At 45.7% G+C, this 11,995-nt stretch overlaps 1 protein-coding gene across 1 annotated transcript in view; it reads left to right on the top strand.

Annotated features, from left to right (window-relative positions):
- The first annotated feature begins 3,658 nt into the window (after window positions 1–3,658).
- The window catches only part of LOC131266237 (uncharacterized), an 88,898-nt gene continuing 80,561 nt past the window's right edge, over window positions 3,659–11,995 (top strand). The window contains exon 1 of the mRNA XM_058268663.1: window positions 3,659–4,354. Coding sequence (XP_058124646.1) covers window positions 3,659–4,354 — 696 coding nt within the window. The remainder of the gene's footprint in view (window positions 4,355–11,995) is intronic.

Here is an 11,995-nt window from a genome sequence, read left to right as displayed (position 1 = left end):
AGGGTTTTTATTTTTTCGCTCCGAGCCGACCACCGGTCCCCGATTGCTATCTTCAGTTGATTTACTCGCATTAATTGAATCGACGTTACGCCGGCGCCGAGCCGAATCGCGCCTGTTGTAATGACCCCGACGAAATGGGAGCAAACCAACATCCCGCGCCACGGAGGTGGTCCCATGGGGTGGATTTATGACCGTAGCCAGGGTTTCTGCTGCGTTTTAGCAGCTTTAATGCACCTTTAAGGATGTTCGAAACTTGTTCGAAGCGAGTCGATTTTCGGTACGTTGTGAAATATCAGCGCGAGGAAATTGTGGCGCGACCGTCAATTTTTGTGTTCTACAGAGCACAATCATTTATGGGCGATCATCGTAAAATGCTGCGTTCACATTCAGTTCACAAACAAAAACAAGATGGAATGATTGAAACCGTGCAATAACAATTAATGTTTGTTTCTCACCGACCCACATTTAAGATCCCTTCGCTTCCTGCTCGATTCATACCGGGGGAATGCCGTGTCTTCCCACGATTAAGATTTATTTTACTGACTCAAATCATGCACGTCAATATGAGCAATGTAACCTTGCCAGAGTGTGCCTACCCACCGTCGAAGCATAATTCCATCACCGAGTCTTGATACACAAAAACACATACGGTGGTAAAGGTATCCATCGTCAGAATGAAAAACAACTCCAATTAATCTTAATATTTCGAAACGGAACAACGCAGAAATTATACTTTACAGCCATCCGAATCCCTTCACGAAGCAAGTCCGGAAGGCTCTCCGCCCCAGGCATCATGTCTTCGTCGGGTATTATGCACCGCTGGATGTGTTTCTTAGGGTTTTTTTTTCGTGAGCATGATGATAAATTAAACAGCCCTTGGCGAGACTCCCCGCGGTGATCCCTTTAAGGGTGACAAAAAACATAAGGAACACAAAAAACTTCTTGGACAGTTTTGTCGTAAGAACAGACGAACGGTGTGAAGGTGCTCCAAATGTACAGTGAAAAGGATAACGCATCAATAAGATCACCTCCACGTTGAGTGATCGTCACAAATAAATCCCCGGAAAGGGAAAAACATTTTGTTTCCTGTCAAGAAATAATTTATGTAATACAGTTTTTGTAACAAATATAGATTCATATTTTTGCAACTACATCTTACATCCTTGAGAAACATGATAAACATTAAATAGATAAAAAAAATAAATGAACATATAAATAAATAATGAAATAAATTACTAAATAAACTAAAACAAAATATTTATAACAAAATTGATTTGACGGAATAGTTAATACTGATGTTGTTTTGTTCTAAGTAGTGTGATACTCTACATCTTATATTATATTAATTGGTCTTATATTATGATTTGTTTATTGATCATCACAACCCAGATCAAAAAAAATTGGCAACTATAAAAATAAACAATTTAAAGATGAATTGTTTAAGCAATTCCACGTTTCTTTAATTTCTATAGTTTTTAATCCAAAAATTTTAAAGCCAAAAATCCAAACACGAAAGAGACACTTCAAAAGCAATAGATAAAAAAACCTAACCCTAGCCGATTCAATCATCTATTCTTGAAGTGAAACGATGGAACCTATTTTTTCTGCACATTTTCTCAACATGAGATCGCCTTCCATTTTGCTTCATATTCAACAAAAAGATACTCTCAAACCGCTGCGATTTCAATATTTCTTGGAATTGTCTTTGAACCTCTCAGCGACCTCTAAGCAACCTCAATCCGTTCCATCCGTTCCCATGATGACGTGGTGGAGGCAGCTGTGACTGAACTTCGGCTCCAATTATCGAGTGGCGGATGTGAGGCGCTGATAAAGCGGCACCGATTTTAAGGCGCAGCGGAAAACCCATCCACCGACCTCCTGGAAGGGCTTCTGGTGCGCTAGGCCGTGTGCTCCACCTCCATCGCCGTAGCGCCAACGCGTGGTCAAGTTCGCTCGATAATGAAGCCATCGAAAGGCATCGGGACGGCCAAAGCCGATCAATTTGTGCAGCGTAAAAGCTGCGGTTTTTCCCAACAAAAAGCGCCCCCCGAAATTGACCGTTCGTCGCTTCCAGCGCAATCGACAACCGCATCGTCATTCGACGCTTATTTGAGATTCCGCGGTTGTGAGGTTTTCATGAATGGTTTCATGTGTGTGTATGTTTTTTTTTGCGCTGGTCAAAAAGATGAAAAGTAAATACGGCTTACGGTCGCAAAAAAATAAATAAAAAGGTTTAATAACGGGGTCGAAGCGGGACGCGGTCGTCGCTGGTTCGTGTGGTCGGATCCGACCCATGTCTAGGGCCATGTTTGACGCTGCCAGTTGAAAGATAATTGGATTCAATTTATAATTATCACTTGCGTGGACTCTAATCCGGAGCACAACCTGCCTCACGGATTTCGGAAGGTGAAAACATATGAAAAAATAAAATTTAAATTGAAAAAATTGATTTAAATAAAACTTATGATGAACATTGATGTCCTTGAAAGAACCAATAGTTTCAAAATAATAATTTAATAAAAATTTAAAGCTTCTTCTTGTTGATCAAATCACATGATTTACATAACTTACGATCAAAGTCTAAACGAAAAATTCAAACCGATCTACATTTCAAAGTAAATCAAACGTATCCCAGAGCTCGAAGCCGTCACGATCACGTTCGGATGAATTCAAACAACAGTCCGTTCGGGATCGAATCTTCGTTCGGTTCGTGGTCCACGCGTGGTTTGCGGGAACTCATCATGCGTTTCGTGGCTTCGTTTCGCCCTACGCGAAACGCTGCAGTCTGCGTGTTCATTTTGCACCACGACCTACGAGCTCCAACGCAGCTGGAGAAGCGAAAAAGAGACCAAAAGAAACCTGCGGTGGTTCACGCGCCGCCCGATCTTGGCCGGTGTCTGCAGAGGCTGCGCGCGCGGTGGCCAGCTAACGATCTCGTCGCTGCGTCCGCACCTGAGTGCCGCTCGGTGCCACAGTTCAGTTTCTGCTCGATCCGGCGTGCGTTCGTTTCGATTCGTAGCGCTTTTGTCCGCGCAAAGTATATCCGCGCCATCCTTCCAGCCCACCAACAGGTCCCGACGGACTCCTGACCGTAAACGCATCCCTTTCCTCCCCTTCCGCGTGCCACAGGGCGTTCTGGTGGCGTTCCGTCGCGCGTGCCCCACGTTTGTGTGATATCTTTTATTTTTCTCTCCTTAATTTCGTGCTTTGTGGCGTGTACGTGTGCCTGGGTACGTGCGAGTGTACGTGCGCAATATATATATATATTTTTATATTTTTACACCTATCTGCCACCTGCGGGTGAGGAAGGATACAAGTGCAAAACCTGCAGCCGTTGTGTTCCTTTAAGTTTTGTTTCAGTGCAGGTTCGTCGCTTGTTCGCTCATGAGCCCCGTTGAAGTCTTTCGTACAACGCTCGTGCTTTAGGCTGTTGCTTATCGGCGTGTTGTTTTTTTTTAACACTTTTATTTTTTAATCTTAGCAAAACAGATTCACGCGTGTGTGCAACAAATAATAATTTTTGTTTTGTGCTGTTTGGATGAAAGAAAATTTAAAAAAATACTTTCTCAAGTAATTGTTCCTATCTGCAAGAATAATTGGGGCCAACATCAAGAACGAGTGTTTGGGAAGAAAAACGAGAGTGGAGCAGTAATTTGCCATGGAAGGGCACCTACCGCACGCGCCCGACCGGCCCACTTCCCCGCCGCTCACCGCCAACGAAAGCGAAAGTGATCCACCGACGGCACCGTCGGCGCCGGGTGGCGGTGGTTCCCGATCGCCGTCGCCGTTGGCCGGGCACAAGCAGCCCAAGAAAGTGTCCTTTTCCGACGAATTGCCCCAGGGCAGCGGGGAGAAAGGTGCCCCCGCGGTGGCCGAAAGTGAAAGTGCTCGCTCGCAGGAGGAGAATCCGTTCGTGTTCGTGCTGCGCCAGAACAACAGCTATCTGGAGAATATGCACAGTTCTGCGCAGTCGCCGACGACCGACGGTGGGACCGTTTTTCCCAACACGCGCCGCAGCTCGCTGCACTCGAACGAAAGTGAAACCAACTCGTCCAGCAGCGGCGCGAGCACGGCGACGGCGAGCAGCAACGCCGCGAAGCCGGCGGACGTAGTGAAGAGTGAACCGAAACCGTTCGATCCGATCGCGGCCGGGCTGGTCAATGGGTTGGGTGAGAGCGGACAACCGCCCACCAACGGGACGCCCTCAGGAGAACCACGGAAACCGTCCGTTAGCGCCATGGAGCTGGAGGTGCGCCGAGATAAACGGCGCTGGCTGATGATCTCCGAGCTGAGCGCAATCCTCGGCGAAGACAAGCATTCGATCGATGGCTTCAAGCGCATCTTCAGAGAGCAGGTGAGTTGTGTGTGCGGGGAAAAGGGGTAAACACAGAATGAAGGGGGTTTGACCCAAGGTGCTATCGAGGTTCGTCGCTTGCGCTTGCGTCTTCTTTCGTTTACGTAATCTTATCGCGGCGCATCGCTTTCGATGGTGTGGAAGGAAAAGAAAGAAGTGTCCGGATGTTGTGCTAGTATTCGCGCGTCTTGCCAAGTGTTTATGTGCGTGTGTGTGTTTGCGTGTGATGATTCCAAGAGATTTTTTATACACACAGAAGATGACCCCCCGATGACATGACAAGTTTGCAAGCCTTTGGTGGTGTACCCGTTTCGAACAATGGCTTGACAGAGTTGGCTGTGTGGGGAACTCTGTCGAAGTAGTTTGCGACAGTGGGATGAAAGAACGCTTGTAAAAGTGCAAGTGCAACGCTCCAACTTGCTTGTGAAGATGCAACTTGATGTTGTTGCCGCTTTACGAATTCGTCCACGTTCACACAGACGCGCGTACGACGTTGATGAAAAATCGTCCCTTCGACAAACCGTTAATCAAAACATTGACGTGAGTGCATGGGCAAAAGGGAAAGAAAAGGGAGAGTGAAATAATGCGTCGGCACGGAAGGCCGGATGGAATTGAGGACGACGCTGTTGTTGTTCGTGCAGAGTGATGAATGTGTTCATTATTAAAATGATACGCTCTTCTATTCCGCGAGGTTGCAAGATAGTGTACATGGAATGTAGGAATGCATTAGTCTAAGGCGTGGAACTGTTCGTTTGAGATTTCTCCCCATCTTTTTCCACCTCTTTATGCGTTACAATTGAATCATTTCGGCGTTCGTCCGGAAGCCCTCGTTTTATACTCAGCAGTAAAATATTTACCCGATCGCATGCAGCGGAAAGTGAAGCTGACAGGCGGATTTCTACGTCAGCAGTATTACGAACGATGATGCGTTTATTCCGTGCGATGGTTGCAGGCAGAGCGCATCGCATTGAGGAGCTTTCATTGCCGACCTTCTCCGGAGATGTGAACACGCACGGGTTTCGTTTGATTCTTTTGCATGCCGCCCGCAATTCACACAACTCGACGCGTTCGGGTTGGAGGCATAAAATATGATGAATAATTGTGCGAGTGTCGTGACCCATGGAGTGGATCTGCTTCATGAGCTGGCCCATCGTCAGCTACCAACGATCATATGCAGTGAAGTTAAATGGAGTGCACTTGCACTTTAAATGAAAAATAAGAAGCATGCGGTTCAACGGAAGCCGAGGTGAAATGAGCATACACATAGTTATAATCACGCGGTTCATGGTTGCTGTAAAGGCTCTTCACGTTCCATTTTCCGTATCTACGCCTGGTGTTTATTTAACTCATGATGTGTTTGTTTCGCGATTTATTTCATATCAAACAGTCAATTACTTTCCTCACGCAAATATTTTTCAACTACGCGTGCCGTTGTTATTGTGCCGTGCTATATTGCATTATTTTTTAAGTAGATGTGGTTGATTTATAATCAGTAGCATACACAAAACCATAAACCATGCAGCTTAATTTTGAAGCTCGTTAATTAGTTGGCAACCAGTGCTATATTTGATTCAAAAGTTAAATTATCCTTTGTTCATCTTTTAAGAGTCAAAATTCATATAAAGTTTATACGTGTTTGATTCAAACAAATTATGATAGCTTTGAATTTACTTTTACTAGTAAATGGCATAGTATTAAAATAACTTAGAGAGTAAAAGACTTTTAATTCCACGTGACATATTATTTGAATAAAACTACTTTGTATATTAAAGATAACACATTAGCCTAGTTTGTCGGTCTGCCTAGCAATCAATGATTGAGAACAAACAAAAATTATAATTTTAAACCTTCATTGTTCTATTTACATATTTGTATAGTATAGTAGTATACTTCGTTAATGGTATTAAATTATCCTGAGGAGTAAATATTTTTCGAAAAATGCAAAACATCGTACAAATTAAAAACAACCATGGAACAACCAGTTGGATGAATAATTATTAGTAAAATAAATTAAAAACAAGAATTGCATACGAATGCCACAGACCTTTCTTTTTAACGAGACATCAGTGTAAAAGCGTATGCACAATAACCCCAATCGCCATTCGGGCGCACTTCCATTTCTGTCAAAACACAATCGTGTTACCGATCACAACAAAGTAAAACCATTTGCAACCCATTAACATTGCATCCGACCGGGTGCATTCCATTCCCGCAAAAGGGAACAAACGCATTACACATTGCACATGTGCAACCTCTGTCATGCGCGGGGAAACAAATCATTTCGCCGCCGTTGACAATGTTCGTCTTCAGCCACAAACGCAACCCGGACGCTCGAATAAATGACCACATTAAAGCTCAACCCTAGCCCATGCGCCCTTCCCACGTTGCATTTCCAACACCGGACCCGGGAAGCGGCACAAAAGAACGATCTCCTCCGTTTGGGACTCTCTCGTTTGTACGAAAAAAATCGACGGCGCCCGAAGGGCCCACCAGCTCCGTTTGGCGACCGGGGACGTCATTAATCTTCCCGTTCGCGGTTCCATTTTCATCGCGCCGCTGCCTGCCGGGGAGGAAGCAGGCTGTCTTGAATGCAACCAAGAAGCTATCGCTGCGGGAGGACGCAACGTTCGCTCCAGAAGGAGGCAACACTTGAACAGCACGTTGGTGCAAAGTTGTGCTTGTTTTTCCACCCGGTAAAAACAAAAAACCGAACACACACACACACGCAAAATTAAATTTTCTGTTTCCCTTCGCTTGACAAAAATGCTGCCACCCGATGACAAATTGACGCCTGTAACAAGGTTATCGATTTACCTTCTTTTTGCCCCGCGAAAAACCCGAACCTCCGTGAGGTGAGAGAACGAAGCTCATTTTGCAACGAAAATTTTGTCATTTTTACTGTGTCACAGTCGTCATTCGGGTTCCCTTTCGTTTCGATGTCATTTTCTTTCAGATTGTTCCTTTAAAAAACAAACAAACATGCCTGGTTGTACCATTGCAATCCTTCGGGCGGCATTTTGATACGTGTCTGCAAATGAAGCAATTGCCCAAATTTGGATTCCACAAAGGACGAATCAATTTGTCAATCATTGTCCAAGCGTTGGCCGGACAACGACAGAAACAGGTACCGGGTGCGGTGCTGGTTTGTTTTTGCCATGTGTGTTCGTGCTTCATCGCAACCGTCTCCCCCAGGAATGATGCAAAACAGATCGAACTTAATTTTATTCCCCCAAGAGCGATTTTTCTAAGCGATCGCTGTCGAGAGCCGGCCCTGGGACGAGCGTTCGCTGCAAATATTTTAATAAGCCACCATCAACCGGGGTGGAAACTGGAACAAGGATAACGTCCACCGCCGGGCCCGCGGTCGTTTCTAGCGCTCAGAAAAGTGATTTATGACTCGGGGAAAACCATTTGCGGGCGGCCGAAGAAAACGACAGCCTATTAGCGAACCTTGCCTAGCAGCTCCGGCCCCAAAACAAACAAACGTGCGATGGTACATAAAAATCGCGCACTCGTTTGCCACTCGTTCGCCGTTCGGGGTACTGTTTCCTTTTACGCCGTGGACGATGCCGGTGCTGCTGCTGTGCGTCGGAGGCAGTCGAGATTGCGATCCGTGGCGGACGCATTTAAGTTCCGTTGGTAATAAATTCATTTTCTTCCCCTTTGCGCGCAGACGCCCAAACCCGAAACGGGCCGTTGCTGTTGAACGGGCCATATCTAACGACTGATCTAGTTCTGGGGCACCTTTGCCTCCTAAGCTTCCCTAGTTGAAACAGTTTATTAAACAACCTTCCCCAGCAAAGCGACGAGTTTCCTCCGGGCATTTCATCGTCGCTGAATCTTAGACCGGGGACTGCTTAAGGGGATGAAAATCAATAAATCATTCCCGTGCGAAACGGTCCCGTTTCCAGAAAAATAACCTACAAGCCATCATCGGCATCGACGCTCCACTTTTGCCCCGAACCCCTTTTTCCCTGAGACGAATCTGCTCCAAAATTGCCTCCCCGTGGCAGCAATAATCCATGTTTTCCCTATTGCAAGGGCCAGAGACGTGAGGGAGAAGGACAGGGTAGTGAGAGTAGGATCCCATTCTGCCAATGTTTTTTTTTTCAAGATCTTTCCCCTTGTACCACCACCAAGAGCTCGCGCGCAGAAAAGAGGACGCTTGGAGCCTCGAGTCGAAACTCGATCTCAACTACGGCAAGCGAGCTAGACAGGGGGAAAGAGCAGTGCTGGAAGAAGGCGGGTATAGGGACCTTCTCTTTCCGACCGGCTCGAGCGTCGTTTTCTCCATATTTATATATATGGTCTAATTGAGCATAAACAACATCATAAATAATAAAACGGTTCAATGGATCGGACCATTAAAATATATTACATTTCAACAAATTAAGAAATGTATCAGACCCCGTTGAACAGGGACGAAAAAAGGGAGCGTGGGCTACCCTTTCCACCCCACTTCACCCCCACCACGCTCTGGGGCTCCCAAGCGTGCCAACGTTATGTTCATCAACACTCGAATTTTGAATGCGTGAAGTACATATTTTGGCGCTCCGCTACGTTCTTCTTCCTTAACATGTTTCGTTTGCTTTCCTTCTTTCGCGCTCGTCTGGAGATCTTCCGCCTTTTTGCCGCTACAAAACTGCCAACACTTGCTCGTGTGCTTTTCGTGTCTTCCCGTGGCTTGCGGATCAACCGATGGACGGACGTACGGTGGAACGCATGAATGGAAAGTCAGATGACACGTCATTGGGGAACCGAGAGGGTTTTGGTGGATATTAAATAACATTTTCTCGTGGCGAAGGAAAGCGTGTGCGAAAAAAAAAACAAACCAAAACGGAACGAATTCTCGAGCGCACAAATGAGCGAATGAGTCGCGGCGTAAGTTATTGCCGATGCGATGAAATGTACACGCGCGCGCGAGCCCGGCACGGAACCCGACCGGACGCCAATTTTTGTGCTGTTTTACAGGAGGTTAACAATATTTCAACGCAGAGGCAACCTGTCGTTGCTTCTTTGCTGGGTCTGGAGTGGTTTCGATTTCGCCATGAGAATAGCACGACGTTCATTCAGACTATTTTTTATGTGAAGAAAAGCTATGGCAAGTAGTATTTGCGAGCGATTCGATCAAGGTTTTTATTTGTTTCATGTTTTCTTTGGTGAAATAATACTTGATTGTGTTTTTGCTTATACACTTGTTTCATTTTCTTTAAATCTCGAAGAACTGTTTATTATTCTACACATTGTTTTAATATTGTGTTCAAATGTATTGTTTGTTTTTTGAAACAAATGTTTCCAAAGCAGATTATTATTGCAACTCGTAAGCCGTGAAGTTTATGTTTGGAATCCGAAAAGTGCCATAAGTGGATTTGAAAAGTGACCGTTAAGGAGAAGAAAAAAACCCCAAAAGCATCTTTGCTGACCTCTCGGAGGACCCGTTGCCAATATGCATGAAGGATAAACCCCTCCAAACCTGTGCCGGGTGAGAAAAGCGAAAAGTTCAAGCCAGATTTTTCGGCCCCACGGATGATGTGACAATAACGGATGAAACGTTTTACGATCGTGATTCCCGCTGCAGCGCGACCGGTTTGACCTCATATCATCCACTCGAGGCGGCCACTTATGTTCTGCCAGCCGAAACGGTTGAGCTGACCGACGTGCCTCTCCTAATGGAGTGCACCCCTCCTTCCGCCGAACGGCTTCAGCTTCACCGCCGTGGGTCGTTTAATAAAATGGCACAAGACTTATGAAGATAGCCAAAAACCGAATCGGCCACCATCACCGCAGCAACACTGGCCGCGGTTTCCTCGCGGGAGTTATTTTTACAGGCGAAAGATATTCATTTATTGGAAGCCGATCGAATCATTTTCCTCGTCCGCCACGCAAAGGATGTACCGGGGTTCGGGGATGTTTTGTGTTGCAGTTTTCGGTGTCCAAGCGTCGGTAAAAGATACTGTGCAGAAGAGAGTGCCTATAAGTCAGGTTTACGATATGCCGCTGTTAACGCCCGGTGTCGATGAAAGGAACTGGAGATCATCGTGAAGAGTGTAATTTACAGCCTGCGCGTGACATAAATATAATTTTTATGCCCGCGCTACCATACGAAAAACGGAGATTTCTTTCCTTCCTTTCTCGCACGGTATTGATTTCAGGATTCTAAATATCTTGCCCTATAAAACCCAATAAATCGTCTGGCGCTTTTTTCGTTAGTTTTCAGTTCGAATCAAAAGACTTGGTGACGGTAGGCAAAATCATCAGCGACGAACCTCCAAAGTGAAAAAGTCACAGCACAGTCTTCTGTGTTGCATGAACCTTTTCACTGTTTATACCGATGTTGCATGAACTTTTCTTCGATGCAAAGTGTTGTATCTTGTACAATTCGTTATACTTTCATGCTGAAAACCGAAGCAAAGACTAGTGGAATTGTAAAGCAAATTTTTAGAGGCTCCGAAACATGTCCTCTTTTTCCCGATTTTATATCGGCATATTTTGTTTGCCTGTGAGATTTATCTCCTTTTCTCCAGATTGTGCCCTGCAGCGTAACAACCTTTTTCCATCATGTTTTTATTTGTTCCTAGCCCCGTCTTTTGCTACCCGGTTCGGCTTCCAACCTCGCATGCGCGCCAAGCTACAACTATTTGTCTTTTGATGTGTCAACTCTGGCCTCGATCTAACCCAGCGAAGCCTACGGACTTCCTCTGATCTGATACAAATTTAATTAATTTTTTTCCCACCCGAAACCAGCTTGGTCTTGAAAAGCGATCAGCTACCGTGATCGTGAGAGCAGCATACACGGATCTGTTCGAAACATTTCAGGACACACGTTAGATTAATTTGATCGTATTGAATTAATAGATTTGGAAATATCATCCCTCAGGGCTATCCTCGCTATCCATTGTCAAGCGGGACTTCTTTTCCCCGCAGCCAACTAATGTTTTGACAGGCTGAAGTTACAAAGGTAAAAAAACAACACTACACCCCGTTTGAGTTTATCATTTTCGACTTTGAAGTGTTGTCGCGGGCAACAAGACAAACATTCGGCACAAAAGCTGGCCTTTTCGGTCGCTACGACACTTCTCAGCACAGGTGCTTTGCGAGCCTTCAAAATATGCGCCCGAAAGGCATCCAATTGGGCTGCGCGTTGGTGACAGCGGTTTGCGCCCCAACATTTCGCCGACGCTGGGTTCGAGGTGGCAATTTTCACGTCTAATTTATGAGCCCGAAATGCAAATTTCCTTGCGCTTTCTCGTAATTGGCATCGCGCTGGCGTTGGTGCAGGTGCCTTCGGGTGATTACGGCAGGACGAGGTCGGGCGAAGGTGACATAAACTCAGGTTGAATCGTCGTCCGTAAACTATGCACCGAAGTAGTGCACCTTTGGATATAGAGAGAGAGAGAGAGAGAGAGAGAGAGAGAGAGATAAGAGAAAAACGAGCAGTAAAGAAAGGCAACCCTAGCGAACTCGTATACATTCTGAATTTTTATGAAACCTCAGCGTGAACCTTATGGTTGGCATTGCTTTCGAGTACGGCCAACTGCTGTGGTCTCAGATACGATAACCGATCTCCCCCTTCCGGAACATTGTTGCCCTACCCCTCCCCCAGTGCCACGAGAGCCTTCGCTTCACGCCAAACCAGATAGA

Source organism: Anopheles coustani, chromosome 2 (assembly GCF_943734705.1).
Source record: "Anopheles coustani chromosome 2, idAnoCousDA_361_x.2, whole genome shotgun sequence".
In the NCBI taxonomy this organism is placed as follows: Eukaryota; Metazoa; Arthropoda; class Insecta; order Diptera; family Culicidae; genus Anopheles; species Anopheles coustani.
This window is presented reverse-complemented; position numbering and strand designations above follow the sequence as displayed.